This window comes from Monomorium pharaonis, chromosome 4 (assembly GCF_013373865.1).
Source record: "Monomorium pharaonis isolate MP-MQ-018 chromosome 4, ASM1337386v2, whole genome shotgun sequence".
Classification (NCBI taxonomy): Eukaryota; Metazoa; Arthropoda; class Insecta; order Hymenoptera; family Formicidae; genus Monomorium; species Monomorium pharaonis.
The window spans coordinates 14,276,172-14,296,637 of NC_050470.1; the positions used below are offsets into that span (position 1 = coordinate 14,276,172).

Consider the following 20,466-nt stretch of genomic DNA (forward strand, 5'->3'; position numbering starts at 1 on the left):
TTCGTGAAAAAATTAAATATACAATACATAAATGACAAATTTGTGGGAATCTGAAAATTCTCACTATATTTATGGGTCAACAATCAGGTTACACAAAAAATCCATGTTTTCTATGTAAATGACATAGTAGAAATCGAACGAACCATTACATAAGAAAAGAATGGCCGACAAGAACGTCTCTGCAACCAGGGTCTAAAAATATCACAAATGAACCGTTAGTTGAGCCTTCAAAAGTTTTTCTTCCACCTCTTCATATCAAATTAGGACTCGTGAAACAATAAGTGAAAGCTTTGAATAAAAAAGGTGAATGCTATCAGTAATTACAAGAAAAATTTTTTAACATCTCTAGTGTGAAATTGCAGGAAGGAATTTTCGATGGACCTGAAATACGTAAAATGTTAAAAGACGACAATTTTGTTACTAAAATGAATGAAGACGAAAGAGCAGCGTGGCTGAGTTTTCAAGGTGTCACAAAAAATTTTCAAGGAAACCACAAAAGTCAAGATTACAGAGAAAAAATGGCGGAAATAATGGAAAATTATAGAAACTAGGTTGCTTAATGAATCTTAAGTTGCATTTCTTGGAATCTTATATTGACTACTTCCCAGAAAATATAGGTGATTATAGTGAAAAACGAGGAGATGGAGCATCGATATCAAGGCAAATGGGATGTGAACATGATAACTGATTTCTGCTTGACGCTCAAACGAGATGTCTCTGTAAAAGGGAAGAAATATAAGAGAAAGCCATTGCATAAAACCTTCGAGAATAAAAAAAGTTAGATATAAAAGAGGAGTGAATTTTCTACGCTATTCATTAACAGAAGCTCAGACTTGTCATACGTATTGAATTTTCAGGGAGCGTTCCGTTTGCCCACATCAATATTGGCCGCAGTCCCGATTGGCCACGTCAATATTAGCTACGTAAACATTGACCACGTCAATAGTGGCCACGTTAATATTGGCCACGATCACGATTGACCACGGGGTGAATTGGCCACGTCAATATTGGCCACGCGTCAATATTGGCCACGCGTCATTATTGCCTACGCGTCACTATTGGCCACGTCATTACTGTACATGAGTTTGCGACTTGGCCGGGGTGGGTGCGAGAGGAAGGGCCGAAGGCCCCCTTTGCACTCCCCCGTGTGTATGTGTGTGTGTGTGTGCGTGCGCAAAGCATTTCTCTGCACCACATGGGTTTGCGACTTTCCAGGCTAAACAAAAAAAAATCGATCAATATTGACGTGGGCAATAATGACGCGTAGGCAATATTGACGCGTGGCCAATATTGACACGTGGCTAATAATGACGTGATCAATAATGACGCGTGGTCAATATTGACACGGCCATTATTGACGTGGCCAATATTGACGCGTGGCCATTATTGACGTGGGCAATATTGACGTGTCCAATATTGACGCGTAGCCAATATTGACGTGGCCAATATGGACATGGCCAATTCATCCCGTGATCAATAGGGATTGTGGCCAATATTGACATGGCCTATATTGACGTTGCCATTATTGACGTGGCCAATATTGACGCGTGGTCATTATTGACGTGGGCAATATAAACGTGGCCAATTCACTCCGTGGTCAATCGGGATTGTGGCCATTATTGACGTGAGTAATATTGACGTGACTAATATGGACGCGTGGTCAATGTTGACGTGGTCAATATTGACGTAGCCAATCGGGACCGTGGTCAATATTGACGTGGGCAAACGTGTGCCACTCCGTGCGTCGAGATCGGGGTCAGGGGAGACAAGTCCAAAGACACTTTAGAATTTATTATTTGATTGTATGGTTTTATTATATCAAAAAGTAACGTACAAAATGACATATAATATGAGATGTTACGATAAGATATGAAATATAATATAAGAATAGTAAGATATAATGTGAAACTTGCCGAACTATAATATAAAATTGATTACAGCTCGTTTTATCGCAATTGCTGAAAACGTAAAATTACACCGTCGGTCGGCGCGGTTCCGTGCCTTGATTGGTCAAATGCAACGCGCGCGGGGCTTTGCGCGCACGTGTGCACCAATCGGTGAGCGACGCGCGCGTCAGACGGCTGAGATGTATCGTTTTGGCGGTGGCTAGCCAGGAACGTCCGGCCGGAGCAGGATATCTCCTTACCTCGGTAGCCTTTGCCGGGAATCAACGGAAAGGTAAGGTTCGGCGGGCCGATAATGTCCGGCGGAGGCGAGATAGCTCTAGCCCCACGCACTTCACGACTGCCAGGCACTCCAACTTGGTGGCGCTATAGTTCTTTTCTGCGTCGTTTAGCGTCCGGCTGGCGTAGGCGATGACTCTTTTTCCTTCCGGGAAGAACTGCGTGAGGACAGTGCCCAGTCCATGCACGCTTGCGTCTATTTGCAGGATAAATTCTCAGTGAAATCGGGGCAGGCCAGCACGGAGATGGTGGTCAGTTTTTATTTCAACTGGTGAAAGGCTTTTTCTTCGTCCTTCCCCTCTTGCCATCGTGCGTTCTTCTTCGTTAGCCGCGTCAACGGGGCAGCCAAGATAGCGAAGCTGGGTACAAAGCGCCGGTACCACGATTCTATCCCCAAGAACTGTCGTATTTGCTTTACGGTCTTCGGCGCGGGCCATTTGTTTATGGCGCTGGTCTTCTCCGGGTCCGTGTGTATGCCCTCGCGGTTGACCACGTGACCCAGGTAGCGCAGTTTATCAACACAGAATTCGCACTTCTCGGGATTAAGCCGCAGCCGTGCCTTCAGCAGTCGGGCGAACACTTCCTTTAATGTGTCCAAGTGTTCCTGGAAAGTCTGGTTGACAACAATGATATTGTCAAGGTAGACGAAGACCTTTGTTTCGAGTTCCGGTTCGAGGAACCTGTCCAATAGTCGCTGGAATGTGGCCGGTGCGGAGTGGAACCCGAAGGGTATTACTCGAAACTGCATCAATCCTCTGCCGGGTACCGTAAAAGCGGTAATTGGTCGGCTTTCTGGCGCTAGTGGTACCTGCCAGTAGCCGTTTTTTAGGTCCAACGTGGACAGATATCGTGCCCCTCGCAATTTATCCAGCGTGGCTGAGATGTGCGGCAGGGGGTACGCGTCGCACTCGGTGACATCGTTCACTCTCCGGAAATCGATACAAAAACGAGGTCGGCCATCATTTTTCTGTACTAACACGACGGGTGAACTCCATGGGTTATTGGACGGCTCGATGACCCCTTCGGTTATCATTTTGTCCACTTCTGTGTCGATAATGGCCTGCATGGCTGGATTGTGGGGCCGGTATCTCTGCTTGATCGGGGCAATCGGTTTGTTCGCTTTCAGGCGTATTATGTGCTCGCCTTTTGTGGTCGGCCCTTTGACTTTGTCGAGTTTGACTAGCTCGTCCCGCAGGAATCGTTGTAGCGCGTCGCACTTCTGCGTGGTCTTGAGGTCGGGCTTGGTTGCGAATATGCAGGTGGCCGAAGGCCGGCCAATGTCGAGATGTCGGTGGAGGTCGAAGGATGATGTTCGTGCGCGTCCACAAGTTGACTTCGATGAGCATTTCGCTTTCCAAGCGTGGCATCACTGAGAAACGGTGCGTCAACGTCCGACCATGATGTAATAAGAAAGGTGTATCATTGCGCATATAGCGATGGCGGCACGATGAGCGGAGCCAATGAAATTTGGGTCCAAATGCACCGCGCAAATAATCTTCTTCTTTTGAACATTTGGACCCAATTCTTATTGGTCGACTACTGCGCATACGTGATGTTGGTTCACCTTTCTTATTATATCATGCGTCCGACTAGCCAGTCGTATTGGTAGTTCGACACTCCCGGATATACGCACGCTGGTGCCGTCCGCTAGTTGCACCCGACCCTCCAAGGCCTTCGGGGTGAACTGCAATGCACGTAGTTTACGAGCGGTGATGTCGTTGTCAAAGGACACCTTGGAGCCAGTGTCCAGCAGGGCTCGTACAAGGACTCCTGCTACTGTTACGGTCAGGTGCGGTTGTGGTTGATAGTCTATTTCTGGGACCGGGCGACGGCCGCACTCTCCCCGGTCCGATCGGCGTTTTCCGCTGGCGGATAGCAGTCTTTGATGAATGCGCCATCTTTGCCGCATTGCGAGCAGAAGCGGCGGCGGCCGTCGACAGTCGAATCTGGTGCAGCCGCGCTACTTGCACCGCCAGTAGTCTTGGTTATATACAACGGCTATGGCGGGTGCGTCTCTGGCGACTTCTTTCTTCTTGACGGCGGTCTGGCAGCGGAGCTGGATTTGTTCATATTCCATGGCCCTCTTTAATAATTCTCATGTTTGCCGGATTTCGTCACGTCATATGTACAATTGATAGTCGGGGTGCATGTTGTTATAAAGTTGCTCTACTTGCGCTTCCGTAGTGAAGCCCCCTGCTCGCCGCATTAATGTGGTAAGGGCGGTGGCGTACCGTGCGTACCCTTCGTCGGTTCGTTGCATTCGATCTCAAATCTTGTTACAGAGCTGCAAGCGATAGCACGGCGGCAGGAGGTTGCTTTAAAATCTTCCACGAAGTCCAGTCAGGAGGACCACGTGTCGCGGTTATTACGCCACCATAGCAGGGCCTTGCCTCATAATAGCTCGGATAGTACCAGTAACATCTGTTGATCCGTGAAACCGTATCCGCGCTGGAGTTCTTCTAGCCGTTCGAGAAAGGCCCATGGATCTTTGCCTTCGAAATGACAGTCCCACTTCCTGATTTGGCTTATTATCTTAGCCGGCGGTGCAGGTGATTCTTCATCCGGGCTTGGTACGATGGCAATCGTGGGTGCGGTGGACGGCCCCGCTGCGTATGATAGTGTTGGCTGAGCCATGTCCGGATGGCTATCTGAATATGTACGTAAGCAGCGACGTAATTCGTCGATCGTTCCGTCGGTCTCGAGTCGAAGTTCGCACGCGATTCTGATTAGCGCGTCTTTACATAGCGTCTGTATCCATGCTTTCGGCATCGGTGCTCTCTAAAAGTGTCTCACGGAGTAGGACGGTCCCTGTTCGGGTGCTATGTAACGACCCGTCTTTTCCGTGCGGTCGTGCGTCGAGATCGGGGTCAGAGAAGACAAGTCCAGAGACACTTTAGAATCCATTATTTAATTGTATAATTTTATTATATTAAAGAGTAACGTACAAAATGAAATATAATATGAGATGTTAAGATACGATAAGAAATATAATATAAGAATGGTAAGATATAATGTGAAGCTTGCCGAACTTCGTATAATATACAACTGATTACAGCTCGTTTATCGCAGATACCGAAAACGTGGAATTGTCGGTTCCGTGCCGTGATTGGTCGAATGCGACGCGTGCGGGGCGTTCGGCGAATCAGGTGGCCGTCGGCAAACTTTGCGCGCACGTGTGCGCCGATCAGTGAGCGATGCGCGCGTCAGGCGGCTGGAATGTATCGTTTCGGCGGTGGCTAGCCGGAAGTGTCCGGCCGGGGCAGGAAGTCTTTTTACCTCGATAGCCTTTGCCGGGAATCAACGGGAAGGTAAGGTTTGGCGGGCCGGTAATGTCCGACGGAGGCGGGATAGCCCTAGCCCCACGCTATGCCGTATAGGAGAGAATTTGTGACTATGTTGCGAGTCTGCCAGTAATATCCGGCCAGGGCCGCTATTCGCAGACCTTAGGTATCTCGAACCTGGTTGAAGGAGGCAAGTTTAACTCGCCAGAAAAATCTGAGCGCTCCCCCGTCTCTGCCGCTCTTTTATACCTCCGGTGCGGTGGAGGCTGATCTTTTCGTCGTGGGGGATGTTGTACCGGGGAAAATTGTCTCATTATTCACGGGTACGCGAAATTTGAATTTTTAACGGCCTGGTATTGTTTTTTGTTTGCGGAGGTTGTTATTCCGCTCTGCTTTGCGCGGCTTGTTGTTGACGTGGGGCGGGTGCGCGAGCTGTCAGCTAGTGCGCGGCGGGAGTACTGTCGTTCGGCGGTGCAAACGTTCGCGGTAGTGGGGAGTCTTAGGCGGGCGCGGAGCGCCCTGGTCGTCTCCTGGACGACGGTTCCGACGGTTGGACGGCCGAACGTGATTACAGCGGGGGCTACTGTTACACAATTTTTTGTGATTTCCCACATTTAAATTTATTTTGTATTATGTAAAAGTATAAAAGTAATATGTAAAAGTATTATGTTAAAGAATAAAAGTAAAATAAAATATTACTTATTGTCAGATTTATGTAATAGCATTCTCCTTAAAAACACCATACGCACGCGCGCGCGGACACATACACACACACACACACACGGTTTTTTTATAGATAATTTATCATATGCAACTTTTTGCGAGATCTCAAACGTGCTTAATGCGATACGTAAAATAAGGATAATAAAATTCTTGGAGTTACGTGACTGTAAAATTTTTGTGGAGACGTCCGCTAGCGAGAAACGCGATCCAGTTAGTCGTCAATAAAAGAGAAAATAATACACGATTGCAGCAACTAACGAAAGGTTTTTTTTTAGCTTATTATCTTGAATGGGGAAACACAACTGTCCAAGTTGTCTACCCAGATATTGTGTGTACTGACGGTGTCATCCACGTCATCAGTGAAGTGCTTTTTAAGAAGAGTGATTTCCAAATGACAAGCGGTGCAGTACTGTCCACCTTTGCACCTCAATTAATCATGATACTGATAAATAAATGGATTCTGTAAAAACCCTCATCGCCGCGTCGCATCATCATAGCAATTCTTTTTGGGAGCCGCCTGTGATTGTACTTCAACGATAATGACGACGCAACGCGAGAAGGCAGAGCGGGTAAGCACAGTCGATGATATTCTCCACACACCGAAAATATTCTCAACCAGGGACCCGGATCACACCGAAACCGAAACCGATAACTTGTTCATAACCGGTTTTTTTAGCCGGACCAAAACCGTAAACCACAACCGAATTCTGCTAAATTTATAGCACCGGAACTATAACCGAAAACCATTAAATTTTTTTAGGTTTACGGTTTTTTTCGGTATATTTTTTTGGTTTTTTTAATTTACTTTTACATAATATTTATATATTTTTAATTTAAATGTTTTGTCGTTTTTCTTTTCATTATTTTTACTTAATAATACTTCGAGTCTAATTAAATATTACTGTTTCTTATATCTGACTGGTTTTTAATGTGACATCCTTGAACTGAGATTGCAATTATGAAATTGCAACAATCGTATGTGACATGAACATAGTGTTTTCAATTAAAACTTTTTTAGTTTAAGATGTACTACAGCGTACCATATTAGTTTTATTACCACTGCATTTAGTCTTATTACTACATATTTGTATATTTTTTTTTATGTAGGGTGTCCTGCATCAGATATGCAATATTTTATGGAAAGATAGACAGGATCAAGGTGAACATAAAAGTCCACTATAGTTTTTGAATATCTCTAATGATAGCCGAGATATCAATTTTTCACATTGTACAAATAAGAGCACGCCGAGGAAAGTGCTGAGCCGCTCAAGCTGCTACCGGCAACTACTGATTAACACAGTAGTGCTATAGCTCAAGCGGCTCTCATTTGTACAATTTGAAAAATTAATATCTCGGTTATCATTGGAGATATCCGAAAACTAAGTGGACTTTTATGTTCACCTTGATCCCGTCTATTTTTCCATGAAGTATTGCATACTTGATGCGGGATACCCTGTATATATTCTGGATATAAAAAATTATTGTACACATTTTACTTATTACTCTTTATTCGCAACTTTGCGAATTCTTGTCTAATTACTCATACTTTTTTTGCCTTTTCCTTCAATAGATTTATTGGTAACACAATTCAAATTGATTTCTTTTTTCATACGGAAATAATTTTTTATAAATTATTATTAAACATTATTAAATGTTATTAAATATTATAATACTTAATAATATATTAAATATTATAAATTATTAAATATAAATAGAAATTATGTAATAATTACTATTATATAAATACTTATTAAATAATAATACTAGAAGAACCGGAACTGTAACTGGAAAAAACCGAAAAAATCCGTAATTAAACGGTTTTGGGTTTTTGCATTTGCTAAGAAACCGAACCTGAAACCGAAACTGAAACCGTAACCGGTTTTCAAATCTTTTTATTAAACCGTAACCGTAACCGAACCTTAATTTCATTCGGTCCGGGTCCCTGCTTAATATATAAAAATACAAATACTTAATATAAGAATATATATACTTAATAGTAAGAATATATATACTAAATTGGGAGGAAAGTATTTTATTTAATATATATATGAACTTTATTCTTCCCCTGAGGGATTGAATGGCGTTTTTTATATTAGAAACGTACCCAAACCTTTACAACTTCTCTTATATCTTTACGCAACTCTTACGAAAATTTTACAACTTTCGTTTCACTTATTCTATCCGCATCGCTTACATCATCTTGCATCTCACCCTTCTCTCTCTCCCTCTTATCTCGCCTATTTATATACTTCTCTTCTCTTTCATCCAAACGCACGCCTAAGCCCTATTTGGACCTGCCTACTTTTGCCTCTCTCTTTCCTCGCTCCTACCTATCCTCGCTCTAAGGAATTTTCGTTTCCTTTTACAATTTTTTGCTAGTTTGTCTCTCTCACTCCTCTCCATTTACTCTCACTTCTACTCCCCTCATCTTCCCCCTGCCCCCTCCTCCTCCCTCACTAAACCTACCTCTCTTTATCCACCTCCTTTATCCATCTTTCCCTTCCTCCCACCTTTCTCAAAATCCTACCACATTCCTCCTGCCAACTTCCTTCTCCACCCCCTACATCTCTCCCATACGTGTTCTCCCTTTCCCCTCCACACAACCTGCAAACCCTCTTCCCTTCTTCTTCCCAATATTTACTTTCTAGCACCTCATTACTAATCTATATCTCGCCACCCTTTTTCATCTCTCCTCCATAACCTCTTCTTAGATATTGCGGGATACGCTCTTCCTTAATCCAACTATACCATATATTGCATCTTCCGTTCCTTATCCTTTTCTCCCTCTCTTCCCTCTGCATCTTGCTTTCCCTCTCAATCCCCTCCCACATCCCTTCTCTTTCCATCTCTTCCATCCCTATATTTTTTACCTTCACTCCTCTCACTCCAAAATAATCTTTCCTTTTTATCTCTCACTTGGACAGCTCTCGATCTCTCCTCGTTCTTTTCTTTATCTCTCTTAAACATTTTTTTACCAACTCTCCTCCTTTTCTCTATCACTCTTCTCTTATAACCCTATGCTCTCCTTCCCGCTCTACTTCTCATTTTTTCCCTCTTCAGTTCCTCTCTAATCAGATACTCTGGTGTCCTACTCCTAAAACCCATCTCAAAAATCTCTTATGCACTCTCTGCATCTCCTCTCTCTCTCCTTCCACCCCCATATTTCAACCCCATATCCCATCACCGTCCACACCAACCTGTCAAATAATTAAACTCTCCTGCCCCAGTCCTTTCCATATCTTCTTTTCCCTATCCTCCACATCTTTCCCATCACCGCCGCCGCTTTTTTTGCCCTTTCCTCTATATGCGCCTCTTGCCCTCCGTTCGCCTACATTGTATATCCTAAATACTTGAACTCTCACTTCCTCAATCACTTTTCCTTTCCATCCCCACCTCATCTTCCTTCTCCTTCCTCCCCCCTTTCTATACCTCATTATTTTTGTCTTTCCCACGTTTAATTGTAATCTCTTCCTATCCATGTAGCCTTCCAATCTTTCCAACATACTTCTCATCTCATCCTCCCCTTCCGTTATCAACATTATGTCGTGCATATGAAAACGAGTAAATTCTTCTTTCCCCTAATGCCACCCCTCCCCATCTTATCCTGCCCATCTCCTCTTCTAGGTCCGCCAGGATCATGTTAAATAATATTGGACTTAGGGGACATCCTTGCCTTACTCCTTTTGCTGTCCAAAAGGGAGCGTCCCAGATGCGCACAGTAATAAACGGCACAGCAGGCTGAGTGAAACGGACACACACCAAATGCGCACAAACCAAACGGACACAGTAACCTACAAACTTACCACATGAGTTGCAACTTTTCGGGCACCTCTACCGACGGGGTGGGTGCAGGAGGGGGCAAAGTCCCCCTTGCATCTCCCCGTGTGTGTGTGTGTGTGTGTGTGTGTGTGTGTGCGCGCGCGCGCGCGTGCAAAGCATTCACTGCATCACATGGGTTTGCGACTTTTCGTGTGTGCATTTGGTCCGTGCGCATGTGCAGTGTCCGTTTATTACTGTGTCCGTTTATTACTGTGTCAGTTTATTACTGTGTCCGTTTATTACTGTGTCCGTTTATTACTGTGTCCGTTTGTTACTGTGTCCGTTTATTACTGTGTCCGTTTGGTCTGTGTCCGTTTGTTACTGTGTCCGTTTGTTACTGTGTCCGTTTGTTACTGTGTCCGTTTATTACTGTGTCCGTTTGGTCTGTGTCCGTTTGTTACTGTGTCCGTTTCACTCAGCCTGCTATGTCCGTTTATTACTGTGCGCATCTGGGACTCACTCATTAAATTTTGTGAGATCACGGAAGTTAGCATGAACTTTCGTGAGCACGGCGGATTCCAAAGACGTTACGAACAATGACTTCTTTTGCAACGTCTTTCGTCACTGACAAAGGAACCTCGCGAACTCGAAAATTCTGATTTTAATGAAACTTGGCATAAATGTAGAGGGGGTAAATACATGAATTTAGAAATTTATCGTAGCTGCCCATAAACGGTTTAAAGGGGTGAAACCACCTTTCAAAGATTGAGACATTTTTCGTTTTCTCGATATATCTTGTTAACTAAACAAAATATTAAAAAATGTTTTATACAAAAGTTTTACAATAAAAGTACTTTTATCTAACTACAGTAATTAAATAAAAAAAAATTTTTTTTTAAACAATTTTTTTTAATTAAAAAAAAATTTTTTTAATTTTATTAATGTAGTTAGATAGAGATATTGTTACCATAAAACTTTTGTATAAAACATTTTTTGATATCTCCAATACTTTTCAAGATATATCGGAAAAAGCAAAAATCTGCTCTACACTACGCACTGAAAAAAGCGTGAGAGAATGCGATAGCACCGCGACGGAGGGCGTTAAAAAATTTCTTTAAAATATTTTTTAACGCCCTCCGTCGCGGTGCTATAGCATTCTCTCATGCTTTTTTCAGTGCGTAGTGTAGAGCAGATTTTTGCTTTTTCCGATATATCTCAAAAAGTATTGGAGATATCAAAAAATGTTTTATACAAAAGTTTTATGGTAACAATATCTCTATCTAACTACATTAATAGAATTAAAAACCTTTTTTTTTTAATTAAAAAAAAATTGTTAAAAAAAATTTTTTTTTTATTTAATTATTGTAGTTAGATAGAAGTACTTTTATTGTAAAACTTTTGTATAAAACATTTTTTAATATTTTGTTTAGTTTACGAGATATATCAAGAAAACGAAAAATGTCTCAATCTTTGAAGGGTGGTTTCACCTCTTCAAACCGTTTATGGGCAGCTACAATGAATTTATAAATTCATGTATTTACCCCCTCTACATTTATGCCAAGTTTCATTAAAATCAGAATTTTCGAGTTCGCGAGGTTCCCTTGTGAGCTACGTTGTAGTTTGGGCTACAACAGAATATATAAAATTATGTGCACACGTTTAAATGCCAGAACTTTGTTTATAAACGATATCGAAGCACAGAACTATACGAAAATTATGGAAAATTGTCGACAGAATTGTTATAACTATCTAGCACGACACTTTAACTCGAGTGTCGTGATTTCGTTCATATAAAGTGTGTGTATGTTGCTATGTGTGTGTGTCCAGAATTTTACGAATTTTTAAAAAAATCTTTGAGAAATTATACATTTTTTAAGTAAAAAAGGTGTCGGTTTTAAGCATATATAATATATTTGCATTACGCGAGCGAGCAAGACAGTAAGCTTGATCTGATTCTCGAGTTTTCTCAGCATACTGTTATTAATTGGCCTGTTCTTTTTTGCTGTACTGCTGCACTGGTGTAATAAGTTAGAGTGAGAAAAAATAGGCCTGTGGCACACACACTTTCCGTAAAACATACCAGTAACGTTTTGACCAATCACATACTTCATTTAGTTAGTTACGGTTACGGTCGCCCAATCCAATGCGTCAAAACGGAAATCCATTTGATGAAATGTTTATTCACAAATATGTTGAGTGGAATGGCCATCGTTATTATGGTTTAGTAGATATAGATACCGGTCATTATGATAAAACAGCTAGTCAGGTTTTAACTTTTATGTTAGTTGCTGTAAATAAGTCTTGGAAATTTCTTATTGGATATTTTTGAGTGGATATAATTTGTCCACATTCGAAATGGCCACGCGTAAATTTGACCACATCCGAAACAGCCACGTCCGAAATGGCCACATTCAGAATGGCCATGTGACGTCGTCTTAAAACTTTTCTTTTTTTTTCTTTTTCCCTTTTCATTAAATTTTCAGTTATGTTCCTCTGTTTCAGGACTAAAGAAGTCAGGATTCACAAGGACATAAACTATTTTATCCAGCAAACATACTTTTATGCTATGCTATAACAATTACATAATTCAGTATAATCGAATATAACAAGTTATATAATAGAGTTGTAACTTGTAATATACTCATTCCTCGTAATTTCCCACTCAAGGAAACAACAATGTTATATAACAGCTATATATTTAATTGTAACAGTTACGTATATGTAATATTATTGACACAATAAAAACATAACTGTAATAAAATAAATATATAACATATTGCATTGTAAAAATATCAAAATAACATAATTATAATGTAAAAAAATCCATAGTTACACATCTGGGACTGCCTACTTCCGCGGTCACCCATCCAACTTTGAATCACCGTCGACGTTGCTTGACTTCGAAAATCGTACGCAACCTAGTACTTCATGATGATCCATGAACACTTGATGCTCATAAATACATATTTGTTATAGATCAGTTTAATAGATGTCAGAAACATGAAACTTGTAGTTAATTAATATTTTTATAAATAAATATAAATTTGCAGTTTTTTCCTGATTTTTACATATGCAAAATAACATGTGGAATAACTTATAAAAATATGTTTTTGCTTTGTTCTTTCGATAAAGCTAAATTATACCCCAGACAGCACGCAATATTTATAAAATATTCATAATATTTATTTAAATATTTTATCCAAATATTTTATAAATATCTTTGTGGTCTTAGATTTGACAAATCATAAAGATTTATCATAAATATTATAAAAATATTTATAAAATATTTATAAATATTTACAAAATATTACTTATACAAATTTTCATTTTTTATTTACCGTAAATATTATATATATAAATATACATATATAAAATATATCCATATATGTTTATACATACGAGGGCTGTATGATAAGTACCCGTGTTTACCGACTGATGGCACCACTGACGCAAAATGTGTATGCCATCCATAGAGCTTGTATTAATGGAGGAGTCATTGTTATATGCCGGAGTCCGCGCGGGGAGAATCAACAGAGACATGAATATATTCTCATATATTCTATCTCTTTTCGTGTTGGATATCCCCACCACTCCGTTTTCTAGAAAGAAAAAAGCACACATACGACAGGTATGAGCCTACCTACTTGGGCTTTGGGTTGTTACAATTAGTACAAAAAATTTTTACATACAAAAGTAATACTGTGCATTCATTGATTGGTATGCATCTTTTAGATTCTAAATTATGTACCACTTAATGAATGCACAGTGTTATCTTTGTAAGCAATTTTTTTTCGTACGAGTTCGAGAATCGGGCCTCAGATTGTATAGTTGCAAACCTGTTCCCACACGAAAAAAGACAGAATATATCCACCTCTTTGTCGATTCTCCCCGCGCGCGTCGCGATGCACCAAGGCCCCTCCATTAATACGATAGACCTTATAGATATGGACTGGCAATACCAAGCGAAACCGTGTCCATACTTCTCTCTCTAAAGAGTCCGGAAATATGTTTCGCGCATGCTTGTACATATTATACATTGAAATCCAATGATTGGATACGTTTTGGTCACGTGTTTTAACTTATGTGTGTGTATATATATGTATATACATATGTATGCATGTGTGCTGACATGCGCGATAGTTATTTCCGGTAACTTTAGAGAAAGAAGTACTAAAAAGTCTGTTTCTCTCTCGCACCTCTTCTGGACACCGTTTTCTATACACAAACTGTAGGCAATTGCCGGTCCATATCTATAAGGTTTATGATTAATACAAGCTCTATGATGCCATCATTTAACGCCATCTTTAAAACGATGACTATCAAAATTTCAGACAGATTTATCGAGTAGTTTTGTTTTGATAACTGTTGAAAGTCGTCAAGTTTGTGTTTGTTTGCAACCATGGAGAAAGAGCAATATCGATCAGTAATTCGATTTCTTTTTTTGGATGGGGAGACATGTGAGGAAATCAAAGTAAAGTTGCATGCTGTTTATAAGGACCATGCACCTTCAATGACTACCATCAGATATTGGTTTAATTAATTCAAGCGTGGTCCGTTTTTGATGAAGAGCGCCCAGGCCGTCCGATTGAGGTGACGACGGAGGATATGATTAACAAAATCCATGATATCGTGCAGGGGGTACAAACTTCTATCTTGGGGAAGTGGGAGACACTTTCAGCACCGCCTATGACATGCACTCAGAAATATGAACTAAAATAAGTGGTGGAGGAAATTGGCGGTACTTCAAAATGTGGCACGCACGCGCGCGCGTGTACGCGCGTATTATGCGCGTGTATTTTATATAATAAATTGAATATTATATAATAAACTTTAAATATTGTACAAATTGAATTATATAATAAACTAAATGTTTCAAACTTCTCAATAACCCAGAAAACATTTTGACATCCAATGTATATACATTGCATATACATCAGTGGATATGACATATCCTATGGACATACAGTGAAATACAAACGACATACATTGGATATCGTAGGTATGTGCAAATGCAACACAATGTATGTGCAGTGTATATCCATGAAATATACATGTGTATATTTGCTGAACATCCTACGTATATGTATATGTGTACATACAGAGAAGTACATATAGCAGATATCTTTTCATATGTACAATGAATATTTATTAGACATCCAATGTATATACACTGCATATACATCAGTGAATATGACATATCCTATGAACATACAGTAAAATACAAACGACATACATTGGATATCGTAGGTATGTGCAAATGCAACACAATGTATGTGCAGTGTATATTCACGAAATATACATGTGTATATTTGCCAAATATTCTACGTATATGTATATGTGTACATACAGAGAAGTACATATAGCAGATATCTTTTCATATGTACAATAAATATTTATTAGATATCCAGTGTATATACATTGCATATATATGAGTGGATATGACACATCCTATGTATGTGCAATGTATATCCGTATAATATACATATGTATAAGTGAGGTACATTCCATATATATTCGTAAAAGTATCAGATAATTTACATCTACACTGAATATTTATTTCATATCCAATGTATGTAAATTGCATATACATCTATGGATGACATTGTATGTATATACAGTGATCTACAAACGAGGCACTATACGTACATAGCATATGTCATAGCCATACACGAATATATACTATACATTTACATTGTATATTTACATTATAAATTTACGAAAATACCTTACATATACTTCTATATACTTGTATCTACAGACATAGGTACTTTTATATATAGAGGAGAGGACCCTAATATGTTACATACGCTAAATATGGGATAGCGGGGTTTCTGCTAAACAAATACGTCCAATTTTTTGGTTCCATCATGAACTTATTATCCTTGCGGTAAAACCTATTTAGTGTAAAATTCATTGTTCGATCATGCGTTCACTCGTTGGAAACGTGAAAATTGTTAATTTTAAGGTTGTAAAACACTCGACAGGTAAGTCTTATTTATTAAATAATAAATAAATATTTGGCAATGAGTTTTGCATGCAGCGATAGAGTAAGTTCCTATTAATAGGAAAATAACAGATATATTGACTTGCTTAATTGTAGAGGTTGGATTTGATGATCGCGAAATCGCAAGCCGTGGTGTCCGTAATATAGGATATTCAGGGTGCAAACAAACGACGAATTCCTTAAACGCCCAGACTTAAATGTCGGGAGAATATTTTAAGATATTTTGTTCAAATAATCCAAAGACGAGCCCTGGATGCAATACCACATACTCATGTTGGGCGCACACTAGCTGTACTGGCAATTTAAGATATAAGTATCTTTATGATTTTTGAAATATATAAGCTTTTGCAAATAAATATTACATTATATGTATTGAAAAATATTAAATAAAATTTTGTAATTGCAATACACATGAATTTTGCACTTTATTAGCGTTTTCTCGAGGTATCCCATATATTAGGAGCACACTTTTACGATTCTGCATAAAGCGATTCTCATTTTTCACATTTTACTCATTTTCAGAAAAATTATTTAAATAAATTTTTCCATTTCAGCATCTTAAGGCCTATTAAATTCCTTTTAAAATGAGCTACTACGTTTTTAAATTCTACTCATAGACTTCCGGCAATCACACAAAATAAAGATAGCATTCCATATTATGATCCTCTTCTCTATATATTCTGTATATTAAAATGAGAAAGGATTAAAGGTTTATGCAATGAAATATACATATTTACGAATATATGTGTATATATAATATATATACATTTATTTATTTTTAATGTATTACATTTACTAATATTAGATTAAAATTAAACTTTGAATTATTTTCAACATAAAATTAGACATTTCTTTGGTCAAAGAATTCCATAAATAAAAAAATTAAAAGACAAAAGCATGCTAAGTTACAATGTTAAGAAGCTCGTTCTAAAAAGGACTTTATCTATTTGAAAAAATATTAAATGAATCAAAATGTTTGTAAAATAATACTATTAATAATTAATACAGATATGCTGTAAAAAATTAAAACAATTAACTTTGTGTTGTTTAAAGCTATTGATTCACTACAGCTATGTTGAATTATGACATCAAAAATGACATAACTTTTTTTCTTGTGTAATATATCGAAATAAATGAGTTTTTTTGAATGCGATCATTCGTGTTTGATAGTATGAATTGGTAAAATCAACCAAACTCTCTTTCTTGTTAATAAATACACGTGTAACTCATTTGCATATGTTCTACAGTTTTAGTAAACGTGAACTTTGTGATGATTGAGCAACATTTACAGATTTACGAATCAAAAAGAGTGTTCGGTGGTTTTCATTAATCTATATTATCGAGTAATTGCATTCGAAAAATCTTATTCATTTCAATGTAGTTTACCAAAAAAAATTTGTATAATTTCTCTAATATTTTATAAATAAACCAAATATTTACAAAAATTTTACAAATATTTAGATTAAGCATTTTTTACAAACTTTAATTCCAAGTATGAAGCCAAAAAAATTCACGTTACCAATTAAATAAACGAAGATTATATATATGTATGGAAACAGCAATTGTACAATAATTAAAATTATGTTTATAATATAGAAAAAATAACGATAATTGGCATACTTTTTACTTATATTCTATTAATATCCTAATAGCAAGCATACATTATTTTGACGTATATTTGCTATCTGAGATAGTATTTATTAAATAATATCAATATAATATTTAGGCGATCTGTTTCAAAACTTGTCTAATATATTTCGATATTAAAGTCCAAAACATGTGTAACATCTCTTTTATTAATAATAAACTATAAATAATTATAAATAAACTTTGGAAATTTTTTTCAAAATTGCATTTAAAAAAAAATATAATTATGAACATAATTTTACATAAGATTCTGACTTTTATAAAACTCAAAAATCTGAATAAAATGCACATTTAATTAATTTTTCTTAAAAAATGCATGAGACAAGTTTGTGAACGAAACGCTTTATCTAAGTATATTCATAAAAGCTCTCACTACATAAAAACTAAAGATTGCACTGAAAAATATAGGTTTTAATGTTTACAATGTTCCTTATATTAATAAAGATTTATTAACATTACTTTAATTGGCTTTATTAAAAAAGTTGGAAAAAACGTTCTATTTTTATTTAAAATACTGTTAAGGATTGCAAATATAATTAAACTTATTTACTAATTAAAATGTATTAATTCCATAAAATATTAACAATTAAATTTTTTCAATTTTTAAAATTATTTTTAACTCTGATTATAAGTGTAATAGTGGAAAAGAAACGTATTGATCTCTAAATGGTAGAACTACTAATTTCCTATTTATGTCATCAATGGACCACATTTCCAGTAAATTATTACTTTTTTTTATATATTGTATGTCAAAGAAAGAAGATTTACATGGCTTGGAGTAAAAATCATTTTGTAAACTGTAATTATAACCTAAGAAGACTGCTGAATTTTCATGAAAAATAAAATTTTTTATTTCAATTATTGTTTTATTTGCGACGTTATTTTTCTTCGCGTCTACAACTTTGCCGTGCTTCTCAACAAAAGGGTTGGGCGCCAGGCGCGTAATCCGCGCCGCACAAAACTCGCAATACTCTCGGTACTTCGCACGACGGCCGAATGCCGGCTAGCCCGCCTCCACACGAAATGGCAGAGGGGCGAGGTTCTTTCTCGGTACGCGGAATAGGAGAGGAGAGGTCTCATGTGAATAACTAGATCGACTGAATAAATATAATAAGTATGTATTGAAGTTAGAATGGCAACAACGTTGTCATCGAGTACAATCTAATCGTGATACATGACTGCCTGGTACGGCTGTAGCGTACTTAGCTCAACATTCACAATAGCTCAAAGCTTACTCTGCACAGACTACAATCTACGTTCAATATGACGGCACACGACGTTAACAATACTTAATAGGCAATGAACGGGATAGGCCGCTACGTAACTTGCGCATTCCGTACAGAAATTCTCCTTTGCGGAAGCCCGCCTCGGTACTGCGCAACCGGCTCACACTCTCGGTATGCGGCAGATGAATCCCGGCGAATATTACTTTACACGCTATCCCGTCGCGAGACTATACTTCTTACGCAAATACAAAGATCGACTGTCTGCTCGACATATTCCCCCAGGGAGGAGACAATGGGCGTAATAACTAATCTATACGAGGCGAAGATCGACACGGCCCTGCTGGGCGGTGATTCGACTCTCGGTATCCCGAGGATAATAGATCCGCCCACCGAACGCTCGGTAGGGTAATTAATTCTCACTAAAGGCCGGGCCGGCCGGCTTCGCTCTTACCGCGTGGTCGAAGTGGTGGCCTTACAAGCAGGGTAGCGTCGTCGATGGCCGTGGAACCGCTCTCGTTGCTATCTCGCCGAACAGTGACGAACCGTGACCGGTCGGGGGCGCCGCGGACGCCGGCAGCGTCCCGCGCATCGATCGCGCTTCGATTTGCGCACACCGATCGCTAGTCGATGGGGGTCCTACGCCCGTCCTGCAGGATCTCAGCGTCCGAGGGCGCCTCTGGTCGTGACGCCGCCTAATTTGAAGGCCGCGGATTGCACGCCGCAATGTCCTTTGCTGTGTCGGCTGCCGCTGGGCCGGCTCGGGGTTGATCAGGCCCCGTCCGGCCTACTCCTCGGAGCCGTGGCTACCGCGCCGGCTGGGGCTTCCTCCACCCTGATAGTCGGATGTAAGTGCGCATGCTTCCTCCCCGGCGTCGCCTCCGGCTGCACCGGACTGCTGCTCCTTTCTCTACAATACAGTATAACGGCAGTGTTTGTCCCCTGACTTTTCCAACGTACCTCGGTACTGTACGCAATAACTTGCCCTTGCTCGCGCTGTCCTCCGGCTGTCCGGGGCCCCGCCGCTCGATCGTCTATGCTTCTTACTCATCTTCCCTCGACGGCTGCTCCGTTGATCACAAATGGTCATCTTGGCGCACCACTTCTCCCGCGGGTCGCGACTTCCGCTTCGCGGATACCTACGTGTCTTAAGAACTACAGAAATCTTATTTAGAAAAGGAGAGGCCGCTCCTCCCCCGCTCGGGGTAATGAGCGGCCCCAAATGACCTTTTCCCGGTCGGGCCATCCGGCCCTTGTGACTGACGAAAAACGTCACGTCACATATTATTCAACTCTACAAATCGGTCAGCAATTCTATTAATATTTAAACAATATTCAGTAGTTTTGAACTTTTTGTACTGAGGAGGATTACAAGTATTTATTAAAGGGCCATCAGAATGTTCCATTAACAATTTTGTAGACAAATTATTATCAGTATTCTTAATAGGTCTTAAAATATTATTTTCTTCAACGATTCGACGAACAACTTGTTGCAAGGGTTGAGAAGCTTTACGAACTTTTTTCTTTAGCTTTTGCATAAAATTTTCGAATGGGAAAGCACTAAAATTATCTAGTGAATCAAATAATCTTACACAATCGCTTAAGTGCAGAAAACTATGTATATTATGCGAAATAAAATCTGGACC

At 39.3% G+C, this 20,466-nt stretch overlaps 1 protein-coding gene across 5 annotated transcripts in view; it reads left to right on the forward strand.

The window, feature by feature from the left end:
• LOC105832409 (fasciclin-1-like) overlaps window positions 1–12,617 on the forward strand; it is a 365,719-nt gene extending 353,102 nt beyond the window's left edge. For all 5 annotated transcript variants that reach the window (XM_036285356.1, XM_036285355.1, XM_036285358.1 and 2 more), the window contains 2 exons: window positions 6,463–6,756; window positions 12,449–12,617. In XM_036285356.1, the coding sequence (XP_036141249.1) occupies window positions 6,463–6,653 (191 nt within the window). In that variant the 3' untranslated portion in view covers window positions 6,654–6,756; window positions 12,449–12,617. The remainder of the gene's footprint in view (window positions 1–6,462; window positions 6,757–12,448) is intronic.
• Window positions 12,618–20,466: the final 7,849 nt, after the last annotated feature.